This window comes from Zosterops lateralis, assembly GCF_965231275.1.
Source record: "Zosterops lateralis genome assembly, chromosome: Z".
In the NCBI taxonomy this organism is placed as follows: Eukaryota; Metazoa; Chordata; class Aves; order Passeriformes; family Zosteropidae; genus Zosterops; species Zosterops lateralis.
Genome location: NC_139800.1, coordinates 80926163 through 80947281, shown reverse-complemented (window position 1 = coordinate 80947281; position 21119 = coordinate 80926163). Strand labels below are relative to the sequence as shown.

At 54.8% G+C, this 21119-nt stretch overlaps 1 protein-coding gene across 1 annotated transcript; it reads right to left on the bottom strand.

Annotated features, from left to right (window-relative positions):
- Positions 1-44: 44 nt before the first annotated feature.
- LOC310923160 (NALCN channel auxiliary factor 2-like) lies at positions 45-20557 on the bottom strand (the record flags this gene model as incomplete). Its single annotated transcript, XM_083884306.1, has 3 exons — positions 45-670; positions 1170-1341; positions 19784-20557. The coding sequence occupies 3 exons, from the start codon at positions 20555-20557 to the stop codon at positions 270-272; spliced, it is 1347 nt and encodes a 448-aa protein (XP_083740432.1). The 3' UTR covers positions 45-269.
- Between the last annotated feature and the right edge of the window lie 562 nt (positions 20558-21119).

Genomic DNA, 21119 nt, shown 5'->3' with positions numbered 1-21119 from the left:
TCCCCGCCCCCGTGCCGTTCCTGCCCGCCCGGCGCCTGCGGGGCCAGGAATGCTGCCCCTGCCCAAACCCTTCTGGCGCCGGGTCCCGCAGCCCTGTGCGCGTTAGAGACTTGTCACCACGGGGATGCCCCGCGAGCAGCTCTTGGGGGATGTGCGGGGGGGCGTGAGTGCCACCCCCAATCCCGTGCCTCCCATTGGAGGAATAGCATGTGCCCCCCTTGTGGAAAAAGATCTGGCGTTCTCCTTGGAGGTCGGCTCTGCCCTCTGCGTCACTCGTCCCGTGCCACGCTCTCCTCCAGGGCGGGCGGGGCCTCCAGGCCGAGCCCCCCGGCGCCGCCGTGCACGCTCGAGAAGGACACCATGGTGTGGAGGAGCATCAGGACCAGCACGCACAGTCTGATCCTGCTGCTGCAGAGGCGAGACCCCGCGGAGACCGGCAGCAAGGACGAGGAGCGGGGCTGGTGGTACTGGTGGTGGTGGTGGTGGTAGAGGTGGTAGTGGTTCTGCCTCTGGTGATGGAGGTGGGGGTCGTGGCGGTGGAAATGGAGCGACTCTGAGGCCGTGGATTTGGGGGATGTGTCCTCGTTGCTGTCTGGGGGGTGCTCGCAGGAGTCCCATTGCACCTCGCAGCACTTGGCCTCCTCGTCAGGCAGCTGGTTCTCCAGCAGCCCTGCGAGAAAGAAGGAAGGAAGCAGGAGGAAGGGTCAGCGGGACACTGAAGATGAGGCTGAGGAAGAAGTGAGCCCCGGTCCACCATCTGTGGGATGGGCACACCTGAGAACCAGGACACCCAGACCCCCCCTGGGATTGGCCCCAGCACGTCTGTGAGCCTGCACACATCAGTAAGGCGAGCTCAGGGCTCCCTAAATCGTGCTCACAGCAGTTCAATATCCCCATCCTGCTTTAATCCATCACTTGCAGCTTCTTCCATGCTTTAGCTTTCAGTCAGATGTAGGACTTCCACTCCTGGACTGAGATGTTGCTGCGTCTCTATTAACTCCTTACCCCGTACCCTTGACATGGCAACATTTTGGCAACGTTTCCACACTGCCCTTCCTCCCGCTCCACCCTGACAAACCTTCCAAACTTGAGAAGTGGCTTGTAAATCCCCCAGGGCTCACCATCAGCCCCACCCTCCCGGTGCCCGGTGCGAGCCTGGCCCTCCTTACCCGTACAGATGAAGCCAGGCAAACCTCCATAGATCAGCTCGTCATTGTCCGGTAACACAAAGGGGCACCTGGTCTGCACCTCCAGGCAGTATTGCTTGCATGGGATCCGCTGCCGGCACTGCTGCTGGGTCACGTTGAAGTACTCGGAGCACAGCCATGCCTTGTAGACAGCCTGGGGGGAAATCATGGAGAGGGATATGTCAGTTCCCAAGCACTGGGATAGCTGGAGCATTGCGGTGTGAAAGGGGACCGGGGAGCTCCCAGCTCTTGAGGGAAATGTGTGTTGGGGTCATTTGTTAAGCACCGATGGATTCCAACAACCCGCTGGAATGTAACGATGAGGGAATTCATATATCCAGCTAAATCCACCACAAAAGTAACCACTTGGAATTACCACTTGGAGTAATGTCCCCTACAGATAGGTGCCGTGACAGATTCTGCCAATATCAGTGACTCAAGAGCTCAGTCTGTCACCCAAAAATTCAAACGCTGCTTATAACCCATCCCAGATCATTCTCCTCTCGCTCAAGACATCCCACTGCTCTCCTGGTGCCTTGGGTTGCAATATATGACCAAAAGCATGTATTCTATTTCCAATCTGTGCAATCAGTTGAAGAGGTGTTTTTTCTTTTAACTCTAGGGGGGAGGGAGTGGGTGTCTTCTGTTAATGGGCCAGGTGGAGCAATGTTCCTTATCTCTTCCATCCTCCCTCCAGGGGATATCTGCTGTTAATGGGCCATTCAGGCTCACTGCATTACTGATAACATCATCCCATTGTGAGATGCTCCACCCAGTGGGACGAGCCAAACATTCCTGCCTGGATAAAAGCTGACATTCAGACCACCAGGACAGCCTGTTTTTCCACTAGATTTCCTGGAGGAAGACTGGACCCTTCTTGCCATCACTGGATCACCTCTATCCCAACAGAACCACATCTGTCACTCCAGGAGGATTTATTTGGACTGCTCCCAACACCCTGGCCAACGGGGTCTCAGGCCATATTCTGACTCTGTCAGTGTTTCTAGGATTTTTGTTTGATTGGTTATTTTTGTACTGCTGCATTTGTATTTTTAATATTCCTAGTAAAGAACTGTTATTTGTATTCCCATGTCATTGCCTGAAAAGCCCTAATTGCAAAATTATTATAATTTGAAGGGAGGGGGTTTACATTCTCCATTCCCAGGGAAGCTCCAGCTTTCCCTGGCAGACACTTGTCTTTCTAAAACAAGACACCTGGGAAGGGGAGGGATTCTCATCTCCTCTAAAGTGCCTTGGCCTCCATAAGCTCTGGACATGGGGCAGCAAAACACATTATGGGCTGGTCTTTACTGGAAATTTCCTGCTGGAAATTGCTGGGCAGAAGCAGCTGGGATGCAGCACACACAGCCACTCCACCTCAGGCTTGTCCTTCTCTGCCACCAAATAACACCTTCCTCACTTTCCCCACCAGGTCCTGGGAGAGATTCTTGATTCCCTGACATCTGGAACTTCTGCTGTGCCATTTCTTTTGGCTCAAGGGGAAAACTTGTTTATTTCCCACGGATGTTCTGGTAGTGGGATGTACCAATGGTACAGGTCTCCGTGTGCTCTGTTCATCTTCCTGATACTTCAAGCTGTGCTTGGCAACATTTCCAGAAGGAAGAGCACCCTGGGGATTCAGCTGTGCCACATTCCCTGCCTCTCCAGCCTGTCCAGTCCTTTGTTTCCCTCTTCCAGCCTCTGTGTGCTTGTACCCATGGCAGACAGCTGGGCATAGCCCAGATGGCCTCAGCTACAACCATATTCCCAAATTTCCCACATTGCCCTAGCATCAGGCATGGGGGAAGTTGTTTGTTTCCACAGGCTGTAGCAGAGAGGGAGGGAGAGCTCCTGTTTCTCCTGATGTGCATCATTCCTCAGGCTGCAAGAAACCCATGGCACTTCCAGCTCATCCATGAACTCATGTGGGCATGAGTTACAGCACCATGGTCATTCCATGACCACAACCAACTTCCTTTGAAACCAGCTAGAAAGGGTTCCCTGTAATTCAAAGGGAATGAGTTTCCTTCTTTGGCATGCTTAGGGAAACCCCAAGCTCCTTCTTCCAGCTGCATTTTCACTTTCTGGAGGCTTTCAACCTCCTTTGCTTCCCCATGTTTTCCATAAGATCCTTATCATAATTTGTTTGGACCATGGTTGTGTCTCAGGATTAAAGCTGGTTGGGAAATAAAAGTTATTTTAGTTAACTTTTTTTTTTTTTTCCTGGAAAATGCCAAATCACCAAATCATGAAACACAGAATTTTCACAGAACTGTGTTAGCTTTGGTGAAACTTTCATCCCAAAAAAGTTTAATGGGCACAGGACACAATTTGTGGAGTGAACATTTTGGAGAAATCCCCAGGGCCATGGCCAGGGCTTTCCCCTGGGATGTGGAAATGCAGGTGGTTGTTCTCCTTGTTCTGTTGGATGTTAATTACTGGGACACAGTGGAACGGCTCCAGAGGAGGGAATGACTCTGCAGAGTGTGAAGATACAAGCAGGAGAGTTTTGGGGTCTGGATCTGCATCCCTGAACATGTCATCTCTGGAAGTGTCCAGGGCCAGGCTGGATGGGGCTTGGAACACCCTGGGAAGTGGAAGGTGTCCCTGCCTGCGGCAGGAGGTGTGATGGGATGGGTTTAAAGTCCCTTCCAACCTAAACCATTCCACAACTCCACGATCTGCCCGAGCTGATTCCCTAGAGCCAAGGAGGGAGAAGCCATGCTCCAGAGGGGCCACAATCCCCACTGCAACACGTGCCCACCCTGATCACCTCTGCTTCATCGGGGACAGTGTCAGGAACAAGGAGACACAGGGACAGCAAGGAGGACACAGCAGGACCCCATAGTGGGTGGCAGATGACCCTCTGCAAGCACCATGAGTTCTTCTCTGTTGGGAAAGCAGGACCTGTCACTGCTGCTATGGAACCTCAACAGGATTTTAAGGAGGGTTAGAAAGCTCAGGGGACAGTGACACTGATGGGACACAGCACCAGGGGATGTAAAATGGGCTCCAAAGCCCCCACTGACTACCCAGGATCTATTCAGGATTTATCCTCATTCCAATCTGAAGACTCAACAAATCCCTGCCTGGACATGATGCCATTGTTTCCATATGCTCCAGACACACACCAGTGTAATCTGGAGCAAAACAGAGGCCTTATTAATTACCTTAATTATTTGGGCTGCCCTTAGAGCAACAAGAAGAGGGTGTCCTGAGAACAGCCTGACCCTCAGAGCATCCAGCAGTGAAGGGCATGATGAGCTTCTCCTTCCCCTGGTGACCACTCAGGATTTTGGATAGCTGGTGTGGATGACCTGCTTGAATTTGAACTGGCTGAATTCAGGCAGGTGGATTTTCCCCAAAGCCATGAAGTTTTCAGGATTAAAATCCGGATGGATGAACTAAACAACAACCAGCCTGTAGTTTCAAAGGAAATCACGAACGCACAAGGAGCTGGACGGACATCACTGGTGTGCCCAGCCCCATCTGGGATGGACACCCTGAATCCATCCCTCCAGCTCAGCCTCTTTTCCAGCCCTCATCTGCCTTAGGATAAACATCTCCATCAGTGGGACTTCCTCGTGTTTCCCAAGGAGGTTGTTTTACAGCACTTATCTCACTGCCTACAAGTTTTCCTTCATACTTGACCTACATTTTTCCATCCAAAAGTTCACTCCCTTCAATCATTCCCTCCACCATTCTCTCTCCCTGCTCCATGTTTACACATCTCTAATATTTGCAGATGTCTCACGCTCCCCCTTTAGTCACAACTCAGGCGAGCTCGGCTGATTTACTCACTCCCATTTCCTGCCAGTCTTCTTCCCAGCTCTGACTCTCTCCCACGCTGTGTCCCAGATCCCTGTCACATCCCAGCTCCCACCTGGGCTCATATGCAGCCTGGCATGCAGAGTACACTGAATGCTCCAGTAGAGGATTGTGGGTGTCACCTGAGCTGTCCCAGCTCCCGATTTGGGTGGAAAAGGCAGCCGGAGCAGGAGATTTCCCAGAGCTTTGTAGGAAGCTGCTTGGGTTCATCCTGCTCTCATGTGGAAACAGAGCTGGCACAAGCAGGCTCTGCATGGATCCACACATATTCCCCCTAAAATGTTTGTGATGATTCCCATCAGGGAAGTCTGGCAGAGGGCTGGGGTCACACAAAGGGATGCTCCATGAATTTAATGAAAATATGGAAGGAGGGACTGCAAGGAGCTGGTGATACCACCAGGGAGAGCAGAGCTGAAGCACTCATCCAGAGCCTGAACCAGGATTGCCTGGCTGCCTTCCATTCTTCATTCCCTTTCCAGAGCACCTGCCTTCACTGAGGGAAGCACTGACCCCAGCCAGCCCTTGCCATTCCCTTGTGGAAGATCCCCCAGGTGCTGCAGCAGGAATTCCTGCAGCTCTGCAGGATGGAAAATGCCTGTGTGTACTCCAAAACAGAGACACCCAAGACCTGCTGGTCCCACAGGGCTCTCCCACTCCACTGGGATCAGGCTGAGACACAGGTGGATCTCCAGGAGATCCCAGTATCCTCCCATCACTCACCCACAGAGATCCATGTCACAGACAAGGAGAAAATTCCCTGGTATGCTCAAGGTTTTGGTATCTCCAACCTTACCCCACACAACCTCCTTAGTTCTGCTGTTAAAAAGGACGTGTGAGAATTTAGGGCAGGAAGAAATTTATTGCTTAGAACAACTGGGAAAGCTCCCTGGTTTCCATCCTTGCCCTCTCTGGATTCTTCAGGAAGCGGGTTGGGTTGCAATCAGTGTTCCTGCCATTCCAGTTTGGCTTTTGGCAGATCTCCTGGCCAAGTAAATATAAGTGACCTCAACTCCAAAATAGCTCCAGTTTGGTGCCCTCTTCCTGCATTTTTAGCTCTGGACGACTGGCTGCATGACTTCAAGAAAGCACACGGAATTTGGCTGCCTAGGAAAGGAGCCAACTTCAGACACCCAATTTATATGGAAGGAGGAGGACAGGCTCTGTCTGCATCAGAATTTTGCAGGTGGGATGAAAAACCTCATGATAAAAGACATTAACAAAACCCAAAATGAATTGGATTTCCAATAGTGAATGAATTCTGCTCACACTTCCAGTGGGATCTGAAAGCTGCAGTCAGAGGGATGGTGCTTTCACAGGGAATTCTGTGCCAAATGGGAGTTCTTCCCTGCCTGCACTGTTCCCTCTGTCTCCTGTCAGTACTAGGACAGCATTCCCCACCAAACAGCTTTTCCAAAGTCTTTCTGTGTCCTTAGGATTTCTGCACCAATCTGGCCACTTCAAGGCCAGTCCAGTTGCTGCCAGTATGTTGGAAACACTGCCACTGCCCTGCCTGTGGAACCATCCCAGCTACATTTTGAGAACTGAGGAGCAGGAGTGGAGCAACATTCCCAGGATACACCACCACTGCAGTGCTTGGGATAGTCTGGACGCCCATTGGGAATGCCAGCTGTAATTAACACAACAAACTGTTGTTTCCCCATTTGAGCAGGAATCAATGCTCAGGAAGTTTCCCCAAGGAAAATCCTGCTAATGGCACAAATGTAACAAACCCTTTTCCTTAACTAGAGGGAGGGAGGAGTTGGGGCAGCATCCCCAGCCCAAAATCCACTTCTCTGAAGGGGGAGATGCAGACTGGAAGGCAGAGAGGGAAACAGGGAGTTTTTCTCTACAAAATAACCCCAGAAGGAGACCTGGGAGTGTGTTTGGACCAGAGGTGGGGATCACTGGAAACTGGGCTCTGCCATCACGACTCTCCTCCTTTCCCCCTTCTCACTGGGTGCACCCAGCTCCCAGCAGGGAAGAAAAATCCCTGCGGGTTCCTGCCAGACACCCAGCCTGGAGCAGCCCTCTCCCCTGCCAGAGCAGTTCCTGGGACTCACATTTCCATCCTGGTCTGAGAGGAGCATCTGGAGTGGCTGTGCCTCATTAATCTTGGACACAGGGAAATGAGCACTGCTAATGAGCCGCTTGGGCAGCTCTCCAAGCTCTGGCACATCAGGATGCAGCGCGGGAAGCAGGACGGGCTGGGGGGGGAGAGAAGAGCCCCCTTGGATGGCAGAGGATTAAGGGAATGCTGAAGTCCAGGGCCAGCCAGGACGAGTCACAAAACACATCTGCAATGTCCAATTACCACTGTATTCAATTAACTCAGACAGTAACAATGTGGAGCTTTAAACCAGATTTTTTTAGGCTTTTTAAAAAATTCTCCTTGCTATGGGCTGTTCCAACATCATCTCTGAACAGCTGATTTTTGGTTTCTTTGATACTTCTGGAGTTGTTATCCCTGCCTTGACACATTCACATGCTCTGGGTTAGGAGAGGGGGGGAGAAAAACACCAACCCAACCCTAAACCCCAACAACTGGACAGGATTATGGGATTTGTATTGTTTTTCCTTCATTTTTAATATAAAGTTGCCTTTTGCTTGGCGATGACAGCACTGGAGCCACAGCTCCTCCGTTTCCCAACCAGGGGAGCTTCTGCCCATTATGCCCAGATCCAGAGGGCATGGAGTGGTGGCTGCAGTGGGCACTGGGATGGGGGCTGCCAGCAGGATTGCCTGGACATGGATGGGGATGGGGGAATGGGAATGGATGCAAGCAGGCTGCAGGGAATGGCACTGGTGGGAATTCCAAGTGGAGCTGCTGTTCCTCAAACACCACTGGAAACTCCACATGGATCTAGATGGGCTGGCTGGCACATGCCCATTCCAGGCTGTCCATCACCCTGCAGCCCACCCCTCTCCAGGGCTGGTTTTCCCAGAAGTTCTCCCCCAGCCATCCCATCCATGTCACCAATTTGCATCCCACTTGTTGTGTGTTGTTCTGAGCACAGGGGGGCTGGTCTGGCACTGACCAGGCTCATCCTCAGGGAAGGTTCTGAGCATTGGAACATCCCCTGTGCTCCCAAAGTGTGGCTTCCCACCTGTATCCCACGGGACCAGACCATATCCTTTGACCTGAGCGATGAAGTCACTCCCAAATTACCTGGAAGCAGCTTGTCAGAGCTACTCACTTGCCACTCAACCACCTCATGAAGCAGCTGATCATTTTAAAGTTTAAATATTTTAGTTTTCATTTTTAAAAGAAAGCATTTTAGCTTTAATTCCCAAGTTTTGGATTAAAAAGCCTGTCTGAACACTCCTTTTTTTGGAGGGAAAAGCCTCACATTTCCACCTCCAAGCCACTCAAACCCTGTCTGAGACACACAGTGTCCCAGGTGCTCATTGGTCAAAACGAAGAGAAAATAGCTTTAAAATGTGAATCCCACACACCTGACACACTCAAGGCCCAGGTAACAACCACCACACTATGTCACAATATCAGCCAGTTCAACACATGCCTTGGGAAGGACTGGAGTGGGAAAGGGTGGGAGAACCAGCACCCCAACCTGTCTCTGCAACCACACATACAACCCCAGCACCCACAGGTGATGGGCCAGGGGCTGGCAGTGCCAGCTCCCAGCTCTGGGCAGGAAGAGGCATTGCTAGCCTTGGGAATTCTCTCAGCCATGGGAATTCCCAGCCCTGGGAATGCTCTCAGGGGACAGACACAACAGCCACAGCCTCCTGGCTTTGCTCATCTGCTCATGGCACTGAGGGCTGCTTGTGCCGAGCCCCGGGAAAAGCCTGGTCTCATCCCAGCAAATGCCACACTATCCTTGGAACAAAACCAGGAGGAAGAGCTTGTGCTCGTGATGGTACCAAAGCAGGAAGCATTCCCTGGAAGAAAAGAGCTTGTGGATGTACTTTGGACACCTCTGGCAGCTCCTGTGCTGAGGGGACAGAGCACGTGGCATCCCAACGTGGCCATGTGCCTGTGCCCATTGAATAATCACAGTAATTAAGGGCACAGCTGGATGAACAGGAAGGCAGTGACCACTGCCAGGCCCTCCTGCTTCCCACAGCCAGTGCCTGTCTCCACACATGTCACAGGTCGCTCCATGTCCCTGCCCAGCAGTGTCTGTAGCCCCTTCCCTCCCACCTCAGCTCCCACTTTTCCCAGTGCAGGCTGGGATCTGGCTGGAGGTTACCCGCATCCAGCCACCCAGCCCTGCCTGACCACTCCTACAGCCCCCAGCCCATTGCAGGAAGCTCCTGATCCCAGATCACTGCTACAAAACATCCCAATTCCCACGGAATATTTCCATTTCATTAGCAAACTCCACCTCGGGGTAGATGCGTGCTCTCTCCAAGGGGGGCGAGCACGGGGTGACAGTGCTCTGCTCACAGATGCAAGCTCTGATCCCGGCATTCTTGGTGTCAGTCTCCTGTTCAGTCCCCCCTCCTCACATCCTGGGTGTGCCCCCTCTACTCACCCTGGGAATTCCTTGGCAGTGTCTGGGACAGGGTGGCCCAGCCATGGTGGGCTGCCCGTGGGCACTGCTGCCAGACCCCAGGAACAGCCAGTCCCTGTCCCAGGATCCCAGCCTGGGAACACGGTGAGGCCAGAGGGACCAGCATTCCCAGGCTGCAGTTAATCCAGGCTGCTGCTCTGGGCTCCCCTCTTGAGTTTGGTCTCTTCTCACTTGAGATTCAGGTTGGTGGTTCCAGAGTCTCTTTTTGCCCTCTGCAGGCTCCGGGTCTGGCACGAGAATGAACTGGAGTCTTCAAGGTCTTGTTTTTTCAAGGTTGCTCGCATGTTTATTCATTTCTTATCTTAAAATTTTCCCTGTGCCCGGCCGAGATGTTCACAGCAGCTCGGACACAGGATGACTCCCCCCTCGATGGGAGGTCGCTGCCTCTTATACAGATAATTACGTCTGTCTTATTTACAATTATGTACCAATGCCTATTACCTATACTAAAAGGGTCATTTTTACTTTGACCCAATCCTCTTAAACTACTTTGTGCCCCCGTCACTACAGAAGATGGATGCCAAGGGAGAAGAAGAAGAACCCAGGGCACCGCCCTAAAATCTCCATCTTGTCCCAATTCACCTCCATTCTAAAAACCCCAAAACTACAAAATTTTCCACTTGGTGATAAACTACACTGCTGTCTGTCACATTTGTGACTTGTAATTCCTCTTTGTGTTGAAGTTTTTTCTCATGGACTGAAATCAAAGCCTGTGTCCTCCTGGGCTCTGTGCCAGGGCCTACTACAATCCCCCTGGACAGACCCCTTTCTCGGGTCCCAGGCCTCTGGTACTGGACTCTGCCCTGGACTCCGACACTCTCCTTTCAAAAAGGGTCTTGGCTGGGCTTTAGAGAAGAGAAGAGCAGCTCGTCAGGAAGGCGAGGCCAGATGGACTGTGGAGGTTTGTGTGGGAAGCAGGTGGACACCAGGAGACAGGGACAAACAGCTGGCGGCCAGGGAGAGAGCAGCTCTCATTGGAATCTGGAGGGCTCTGTCCTTGTGACACCACATGGCCATGCCCCAAGCTGGAAGAGGGGACACCAGGCCTCCAGTTCCAGAGCCTCCCCACACTCTGAAGAAAGTTCTTCCCAATATCCCATCCTCTCCAGGAAGAGCCTCCATTTCTCACCACCCTGCCCTCTGGCAGTGGGAAGGCATTCCCCCTGCCCTGTCCCTCCAGGCCCTTGCTCCAAGTCCCTCTCCAGCTCTCCTGGAGCCCCTTTAAACACTGGAAGGGGCTCTGAGGTCTCTCTGGAGGCTCCTCTTCTCCAGGTGAACACCTCCAACTCTCCCAGCCAGGCTCCAGAGGGGCTCCAGCCCTTGGAGCAGCTCTGTGGCCTCCTCCAGACTCGCTCCAGCAGCTCCATCCTGTACAATCCCTCACCTCCCAGCCCCCAGTGGGTAAGACACCAGCCCATCCTACCAGCCCAATGACTTAAAAAGTAATTAAAGACTTCTGCAAAGCTGAAGCTGAGCACGATGGAGTTGGGGACAGAGGGAAAGTGAGGTCCCTGCAATCCATTTAGGATGGCTTGAGGAATTCACTCCCATTAGACCCTATTGCAGCCAGGGGCTTAGCAGGATTCAAAAGTGGATTAAACATTTATACAGCTAATGAGAACATCCTGTTACATTAGATAGGATATAAAAAAATAAAGGCGAGACACTTCAGTGCCACGAGCCATAAATTACCCGCCAGTGATGGGGGCGAGGGAGAAGTTTCTCTGCTCATCCTCCTTTCAAGGAACTGGTGAGGTTGAAAAATTTTCCTCAGTATGGTGTGAGTGTCCAGCCCAGCCAAGGCCTGTCACAGCAATGCCTATGGAAGGACCCAACCCTCTGCGGCATCCTGTGAGGTCCCACTTGGCTCAAGTGGGAATGGGACAGGGTATAAGGCAGCAGGAGGAAGCTGGTCCCTCAAGTCATCCTTGCACACCCAAGGAGATGGGGAAGCAGCAGGATCTGGCCCATCCCCGCTCCCTCATGGAACAAACAGTGGGGAGACAGGAGCATCCCGGTTCCTGGGCACCTTCCATGGTCACAGGGAAATGCAGTTTTCCACGCTCATGCTGGGCCTTGCAGCCACCTCAACTTGTGCCCACAGGTCCCTTAAATGCAAGCAAAGATGATTTTGAGATGCTTATCAGCACTCCTGGCAGCTCCTACTGCTGGAGACACACAACAGGCCATGGCTGATGTCAGACCCGAGAGCTACAACCTCTGTTTTTCTTTCTCTGGCTGAACACCACTTGCAGCAATCTCCCGCTCCCTTCCAGGGGAGGAAAGCCCCAGGATAACGCGCAGTCTCCGTGGTGAGCAGCAGGCAGGCGCTCCCGGCTGGCATCGCTCCTCAGGCAGCGAATCCCAAGGGATGCGCTACTGCAGGGAAGCCACATTCCTGCTGCTCTCCCCTGGAGCAAGCCCAGGGCAGGCTGGGGCTCTCCCGGTCCCTATCTCTGTCCCTCATGATGCTTTGCAGAGTGGAAGTGCTTCCCCTGCATTCCCACAAGCAAGGGGCATCTGGAGAGCGGTTCCAGGACCGTGCCCTGAGCCAGGTTGCCACCCCGGAGCTCCTGCTGCTTCCTGACAGTCTCGCTGGAATTGGACAGCAAGGAATGATGACAAACAAGAAACACAGCATGGCAGCAAAACACTGCTCCCTCCACATACAGCCAGAGATCCCCGTGGATTCCTCCTCTCCACATACAGCTCCATGGAAAATGACACGGAAGACAAACAGCTCCAAGGAATATTGCTGGAACTCTGAAGGCTGAAGATTTCAGCCTGAAAGACCAAGAGTGGGTCAGGGAGATGCCCAAGTCTGAAGGGGGTTGAACTCATTACATTAAGAACAGAAGCACAGACCCTGCTCTGCCAGCACTGGTCAGTCCTTCCCAACCTACAACTGTTCAGAAAATTCCAAGAAAATTCCACTTGCCTCCCCTCCCTCTGTAACCACCAGCAGTGGGGAATGTTTGGGACTGCTGCCTATGAGCACAGGGTGTTCCAGGCTCCCTGATCCCTGCTGACACACCCCTCACCAGGAAACCCTCCATCCCAGCCACTTCCAGGCCCCCTCTCCAGCTCTACCTTTGCTCTCCTGTCCATCCGCAGCCTCCACCCACCAGCAATGCTGCAGAGCTGCCGTGCAGGGATAAGATTCCAGCCAAGATGCCAAACATGTGTATCTGTTACTCCCAAGAGGACAAGCAGGGCAGGTGGCATTTCCTTCTTCCTTTCTTTCCTTCAGCCAGAACCAGAACACCAGGATGCTGGCACAGGCAGGGCTCTGGAAAACCAAATCTTTGCCAGATGAGGCCATTTCATGCTGCTTTTTTAACAGAGTGGCCACGCTGGCAGCATCTGGGGGAGCCAATGCTGCCAGCACTGCTCTTCCTGTGACACCCCAGGAGCACAGCTGGGAGAGAAGCCCCAGGGAAAAGCCAGGAGCTGGGAAGAGGAGCAAGGCTGAAGCAGGAGAGCCATTCCAGGCAGTCAGCTGCCGGCTCTGCCCACGGGAATGGGGCTGGAGCAGCATGGACAGATGGCTACTTCTTGCCCAGGCAGCCTCCATGTCTCATTCACAGATTTGCTGTCCCTGAGTCATTGCCCTTCAAAGGACAGCAGAGCTGAGCTCCTGCGTGGAGCCAGGCATGAGTCGCATCCTAATGGCATCCCAGTGACAGCAGGAATAGCCCCCGGCAGCCAAGCACATCCTGCCTCCGCCCTGCCTGCCTCCCATCCTGGAGGGCAGCTCTGGAGTCTGCAGCAGAGGAAAAGCCTGTGGGGCATCCCTCGGGACAGGCCTGGGGCCGTGGGATGTTTTGACAAAACTATCTCTGTGTGTGATCCTTTGTACCGCCTAGCACCGGGGTCAGGCCAGGCCATGTGTGATCCCTGCTGGGCACGAACGGCTCTTTTCCTGATGGAAAAGAATCCTGTCCTCAGGCAGGGACCAGGTGAAGCCTGTTGTGAGGGCAGGTCCAGCTGGGATCAAGTAGACACCCTGTGCATCCTCTCCCATCTGCTGGTGCTGGAGTGGGAGGTGCTGCCTCCTCTCCCTGGGCTGCACGTGGGGCTGGAAGTCAGCGTGGCAACAGCAGATCCCTTTGTCCACGGGGAATATGAATCATGGCCTGGTAGGAGAAGCAGCGTGGCAAGACAGCCCTGATCTGGACAACCACAGACAGGCCTGTGACAATGGATGTGCACAGCAAGGGGGCTGGGGGTCGTGCTGCTTTCCCAGATCTCACATTTTGCTGATATCACTGCACACGCTGCTGAGCTCCTGACTCCCAGAGCTTTCCATCACCACAAAGAGCAGGTGGATACTCTCCATCTCCATCTGCTGAGGTGAGCCTGCAGCTCTCTAAGAAGCTTGTTCCCACCCTGCTGGTGAAGCCCCTGTGCCCAGCATGCTCCCAGGGATGGGCACACATGGGGAAGAACCTGGGCTTACATCTGGCACTGATGGCAGCAGGCACAGCCAGGAGCACACGGAGCAGGAATTGGCACCTGGAGCCTGTGCCACCTGGAGCTACTGGTGACAGTTTGATGGAGACAGATGTCACCCTTCCTTGCTGTCCCTGCACCATTTGCTGACCTGCCTGTTGCTCCGTGGAGACCTGCTGCTCCCTTGGGAAACATGTGGGTTGTCCCCGCAGCACCACTGACTGACACAGGTGAGGACAGGCAGACAACGAGGACTGACAGACAACCAGCACAAAGGAAGCAGCCAAACACCACCCAATCCTTCCATAAATCGCTCCCATTCTCACCCTGACCCCACCCCAGGTCCTGTGCAGGCTCAGCCTCCAGCCCACCACACACTCCCAGGCAGCCTGAGATGTCTCAATCCCAAGCAAAGCCCAGGACTGCCCAAGAACCATCTGAGCATCCCCACTCCCGCCTGACTTGCAGTCCTGCCAAGTCCCAGTTACCACTGGCACATTCCTGACACCTCTACATCTTTTATTCCACAGGGCAAACTCCTTCAATCGGTTCAGTTTTTGTTTCTCCTGTTTTCCAAGACTTGATCTCAATTTTCAAGCATTGAGGATGTACCAGACACGAGGCACTGGAACTGGGCTGTGCCAGAGGCTGCAGCCACAGCACCTGCAGACCAAACTCACCACAGTCCTTTGGCCCAAATTCTTCATAACTCTGAACCACATCTTTGTGCAGAGCTGCAAAAAATTCCCTTTACTTCCATGGAATGGGTGGGGAACATGGAGCCACATACTTGGCTAAGCCTGTGCATGTGCTACTGCTCAAGCTGCCAAATGATGGCATGGATCTGCTGGAATTACTTTGGAATTCACTCTGGGACCTTTTTTTCACCTCATGAGATGCCTCACTGGCCAGAGGCTGGTTCTGGAGGAGATGGTTTGGAGCTGACACAGGTGTGTGGGAGCAGCCTCTTCCCTCCCAGGTGCTGCTGCTCCTGGAGCACCAAATGCTCCACAGGTCCAGGGTGCAACTTTGCAGTCACCTATCCATAGATTCTCTGGAAGCCTCACTCCTAAAGTAACTTCCTTTAAAAAGGTTTTAGTGAAACCTCTTTTGCTGTGGTTCTCAAGGGACCTTCGCTCTGTGCAAGGAGCCATCCAGGCTCAGAGTGGGACTGAACTAGGTTGAGCAGCATTTTGGATAAGCCCAGCCCAAAAAAAATCCTCAATGTGAGCTGCGTTTGTGAAGGTAAAATGCTGCCTTGGTTTCCCCAAAGAGGTGTCCCTGGCACTGGGATAACCCCAACACATGGTGTTCCCAAAGCTCCTGGCGCCAGCAGGCTTGGGTTTCCAGAGGATGCTCCACAGGGAGGGATGCTCTGTAAGGATGCTGATTACTGATGCTATTCCTGGCTAAACAAAAGCCAGAAAACAGGACCCCAGAGGGTGCTGAACCCGGGCACTGGGGATTTGCTCCATGTGGGCTGTGCCAGGGTGATGCCAGAGCAGGAAGAGCCTCCATTTCTCACCACATTACTGTGCACCCACAGCACAGAAACACCAGCAAAGCCTCGTGAGGTAAATCCTGCCCTGCCAGGGGTACCGGGAAAACCAGAGGTGCAGAGCCAGATCCCACAGCCACGGGCCCGTGCGCAGAGAAACCTGATAATCTAATCACATCTGAGATGCTACAGGTCCTGTCCAGCCCAGCCTGCCCAGCTCTGCTGCCAGCCCCCTCCTGCCTGTCAGCCCTTCTCTTGCCACAGCTTTGTTTCTTGCAGCCTAATGACTCCTTAATTCCACAGGCTTTGTCCCATAGATCTTGATTTGCCCCAGGACTGGTGGGAGGGGGAACTTTTGGGAGCTGTTGGGCCGGCAGCCAGCACGCAGAGCTTGGCCTTGGCACGAGCAAAGCTCTCATCTGGTGTCTGAGCTGGAGCAACACTGCTCTTTTCCTCTTTGGAAAGATGGGAAAAAGACACAAATAAGCACCAAACGTCCCTCACAGCATTGCTTTTAGAGTGACAGTGATTTCCTCCTGCCCTAAGTCCTGCAAAGCCTGGGCTGACTCAAAGTTTGAGTGCTGCTGCTCGCCCACATTTCCTGTTGGATATTTGAGTCCAATATCCATGTCCCCAGGCCATGACCTCCTCGAGCCCCTTTGGAGGATGCTCCAAAGTGTCCTCACAACTGCTAAGTGCACCAAGCTCATTGTGTCTTGCAGTGACAAAGGGTACAAGTCACATAGCAACAGCCCAGATGGAGGCGGCCGGCAGCTGCTCTTGACTCCATTAATGACTTTTCCCTCCTATCTTCAGAAAAACACAGCCATTTTCCACCTTTTATCCACACAATCCCTACCTGGCACCATGACCCAGCAGCTGGCAGGCAGATCCTCGCAGCATGAGGTGAAATGTATTTGAGAAGATGGATGAACCTTGTGGACTCATTCCCCTATTTTCCTCCTGTCCATGAGCATCCCTCTGACAGCCAGACCCCTCCACAATCTTACTAAATGGGAAATGTAAACAATAAACCCCAGAAGTGCATCCTCGTGGTTTACTATCTCTCAGCCAGAGGATTTCTGGGGTTAGTTGTAAGAGTAACAAATAAAACATTTCCGGGAAGTGATCTGGAAGCTGATGGTGCTGCACAGAAATAACAGCGTATGCAGAAATCCTGGGATGTGCCCAGGAATGACTCCCAGGCGAAAAATAAAAAGGGAGAGTATTACATCACTGAGTAATCTCAGCAGCTGAATTACACACGGACCCCACCATTTCATGGGATTCCTATCTCCCAGGGAGGCTTTGGTCCAATCTTCCCCAGTCTCTGGGCACAGATGGATCCAGGGTTGGGATGCCTAGGATGTTGTTTCCCCTCCTGACAGCACTTGCCTTTTTTCCCTAAATCCAAGCGCAGCTCTCAAGATGATTTATTGACAGGGAATTATGTATCTCCTGAAACTAATCTGCAACACTCACACACTTCCAAACTTTCAGCTCGGGGTCAAACCTGCTGCCACAGGAAGCAACTGGCAGCTCCAGCTGGGATTTGGTGTTGCTGTTGTTGGATACCAGGTGAACTAAAGAGCCAAAATCACCAGAGTGGTCTGGCTGTCACAGAGCTCCCTGCGAACTGTCTATTGAGCCACACTTCTTAGGCACCAAATTCCAGACAGATAGGTGGCCCTGCAAAGGGAGGCTGTGTGCAGGTGAGCTGGAGCTGCTGTGCTTCCTTCCTCATCTTCAATTTTCCAGCTGCAGTTATGGAATGGCAGGGATGTGAACGGGAAGCAGCACTAACCCTCCATGCACAGCCCTGCTCCCATTGTCCTGTGTCCCAGAATCATCATTTAAATCCTGTTTCTCCAGCTCCAGAGTTCCTGCAGCCAGAATCCTGCTGTGAGGGCTCTGCATGAGCTCTCACACTGGCCGAGCTGCAGATTCCACTTTGTTTTCCTCCACTCCTCTCCTGTTTTCCTGTTATTTGCTTTCAGATATTATCACCACCAAGCAATAGCTCTGCCATCCCTCACAAACAGGTATTATCCAGCATCTGGATGGGAATTACAAATTCAAACTGCTTCAAAAATCCCACCAGCCACATTTTCCCAAGGCGATGAGTAACTGCAGTCCCTGCTCAAGTCCAGAAGACTCGAAATCAGGCCAAAACTCGCCCGTCACCACAACGCTGGAGGAGTCTGGCGTTAGCCTCAATTCCAGCGGGAAACAGCCACTGAGAGGGAAAATCTGAGTCTCATGAATGTGAAAGGCTGGAGTAAGACACATAAATATGGAGTGAATGGCCTTAAACGAAGCAGCCTGGTTTTCAGGAGCAACCTAAAGGATGGGAGCTGTGAGGGCTTCGGTGGGAGTGTGTAGACTTGGGAACTCCCATGGGAATTTCCCACTGGGTGGCCCAGGGGAACGTGCACAGGTTGTCCCTGCTGCTCCTGCCTCCTGTTGCTTCCCAAGTGCTGCCTGTGGAATGCAAGGCTGGAGCTCACAGATGCTCTAAGGATGCACGGAGACAAATGGAACCAGTTCAGAGAGACGAGTCCTGCCACTACCTCCAGCTCTGCATCTCCTCAGCACATTCCTGCTCTCCCATCACAGATGTTAAACCCAGGGACACTTAATGGAGACTCATTGAAGCACAGCTCTGTTTCTACATACTTTGGAGTCCCAATATAGTGATTATTTTCTCACCTCTTCCACTTCTCTCTGGGTCTCCCAGCAGAGATGAAAGCTAAGCCTGAAGTTGGAATGTTTATGCTCCACCAGACGTGGCGCAGGGAGATCCTGATCCTGCTGGGCCCCTGGCAGCAGGAGCAGCACAATGGACAGCACCCAACTCCCTGCAGAAGTGGAGCAGCAGGACCAAACTACTCAGAGCAGGCTGGATACTATGTCCCTTGGAAACCACATGGAGAATGTGGGAAGCAGACTGTAATTACCTGCCTTGGCCTGGGCCCAGAATGCAAGCACAAGCTCCTGCTCAAACCCAGCTCCTCATAAAAGCGATGCTTGGAGTAGTGGCCAGGATTTCACCAATGTGGCCTTGGTGACAGACACCACCCTGGTGTCCCAGTGCCGTTCTTGGTGCTGCTCCTGCACTTCCTCAGGGCATGAACATCACTTCAAGAGCTGCCCTGCAACTCCAAGTGTCCCTCAAAACTCCTGTCCCAGAGGAGGAGCAGCCAAGCCCGTCTTGCTGCCAGGGAGGAAGCTCTGCCACCATCCCTGTGGAGACAATGCTGTCACACACCCCAAGACACAGCTCCAAGAATGGGAAGCAGGTTTAATTATGGAGACCACTGCACTTCCCAGAGATGATGTCTGGAGGGAGCGTGCACAGGTGAGCCAGGCAGCCTGGGGCAGGTGGAAGCTGCAGGCACCACAGGCTGGTCAGAAGGGAGCATCCAGCAGATGCACACTGGGGGTCTGATGGAGATCCGACCACAACTCTCCTCTGTGAGAGAGAAGGCTCCATACTGAGCCTGGATCCCACTGATGCTGGGAGACACAACCAACCCATTAGCTCCCAGCACAGGGACTGTGCCCTGGTGCTGGGGACAGTCAGTGACACTGGAGGGGACACCGAGGTGGGAGGCACATCCCAGCACACCTTGGCCAGCTCCCTGGGCAGAAAGGGTGTCAGAGCTGGAAAAGAGCTGCTGCGTACATGGAAGGGGCCCTGGCTCCACGGTTCATCTCAGGTCACTGCTGGTCTAATGACAGTCAGGCAGAACCGTGGGCTGTCCTAGGAGCAGCAGCAGCAGGTCTGAGGCAAAGATGAGGGGCCCCACAGCAGCCCCAGCTCAGCCCCTGTGTGCACAGGGGTGCACGTGGAAAGAGGAGTGGGTGAGGCTGGCAGAGATCGGGCTGTCAGAAGTCAGATGATTGGACTGAGGCAGCATGTTGGGATTGGGATGCCAGGATTGGGGTGCTGGGATTGGGGTGTCATTAGCTGGGTGCTCAGACTGAGGTGCTGGGAGCAGGGCGTTGGGAATGGAGTGTTGGGAGCGGGATGTCGGGAGCTGCCTGTGTGCTCACAGGTGTGAAGGGATGTGCGAGTGCTCATTCAGGCCAAGTCCTGCTTTGCCTTCTCTGTCCCACCACCCTGTCCCAGCCTTCCCAAAGGCTCCAGACCACTGCCAGGAGAGGTTTGGGGAGCAGAGGGAGACCCCAGCCCACAGGCAGCTGTGAGAGCAGGGGGACCACGGCTCCCCCACCCCACCGGGCCCCGCGTGGCCCGGCCCACCCGGGACGGCCCCTCGTACCTTGCAGTCCGTCAGGCAGGATCTGACCGAGTACTCTTCCGACTGCAAGTACTTCTCCAGCAAGAGGTCGAACTCCTCGTATTTTTCCTGAGCGTGTTGGTCCAGCCGCTGGTACGCCTGGACGCAGCTGCTACAGGCCTCCCCGCCCAGCGCCCCGGCCGCCGCCACCACCAGGTCCACCATCAGGTTGTCCAGGCTGCAGTCCAGGCCGTCGGGGCCGGCCATCTCCCGCAGCAGGTCCCAGATCGTGTAAGTATCACAAAAGGAGAGGTTGAAGTTCCTGAAGTAAGCCTGCAGGAAGGTCCTTTTGGAGGAGGGCGAGGCGAAGAAGGGCGCGGCGGCGGCGGCGGCGGGGGGCGAGCGCAGGGGCGCGCCGGGGGCCCGCGGGCGCTGCGGGGCCAGCAGCCGGGCGCACGCCGAGTCCAGGTCCCCGCGGGCGGCGGGGCAGGGCCCGCCGGGGCCGCGGCTCAGGTTGCCCAGCAGGGCCTCGCAGCTGCCGCCGCCGCCACCGCCACCGCCTCCCGCCGGCTCGGCCGCCAGCAGCGCCCGCGGCCCGCGGCCCCGCGGCCGCTCCCGCGCCCGCAGCTTGGCCCCGGCGCAGAGCCACAGATGGTCGGAGAGGAGCACGGTGAAGAAGAGGAGCGAGGCGAGCGACAGGCGCCATTTCTGCGCCCGCTCGGGGTCGGCCACCGGCTTGTCGCTGCGGCGCGGCGCGCAGCACACGGCCCCGCCGGCGGCGCCCCCGCGGGGGGACATCCAGGCGCCGCGGATCATGCCGGGGCCGGCGGAGCGGAGGGCGGGCAGCGCCGCGCTGCCGCCGCTGTCACCTGCCCCGCGCCGCCGCCGCCGCCGCCGCCGCCATGCCCGCGCCGCCCCCGCCGCGCCCCGCCGCCGCCGCCCGCCCCGGCCCCGTTCCCGGCCCCGGGCATGCCCCGGCCGCCCTCACTCGGCTTTCCGCTTGCCCCGGCGCGGTGCCGGGGCCGCGCCGCGCCCGCCGCCGCCGCCGCCCGGCCCCATGGCCCTCAGTCTGTCGCCATCTTCGGCCGCGCCGCCAACACCTTGAGGAGCCGCCAGCGCCGCGCCTGCGCGCTGCCCCCGCTCCGCCGGCACCGGCACGGCCCGGCCCGGCCCGGCCGAGGTGCTGAAGGACAGCTCCGCTCTCCGGGCCCGGACCGGCCCGGACAGGCCGGGACAACCCCCGCGACCGCCCCAGCCCCGGGGCAGCTCCGCGCTCTGCCTCCTTTTCCTCCTCACCCCCGCCCTGAGCGCCGCCCGCACCCTCATCTGCTCCTCATCCGCACCCTCGTCCTCACCCTGGCCCTCGTCCCTTCCCTCT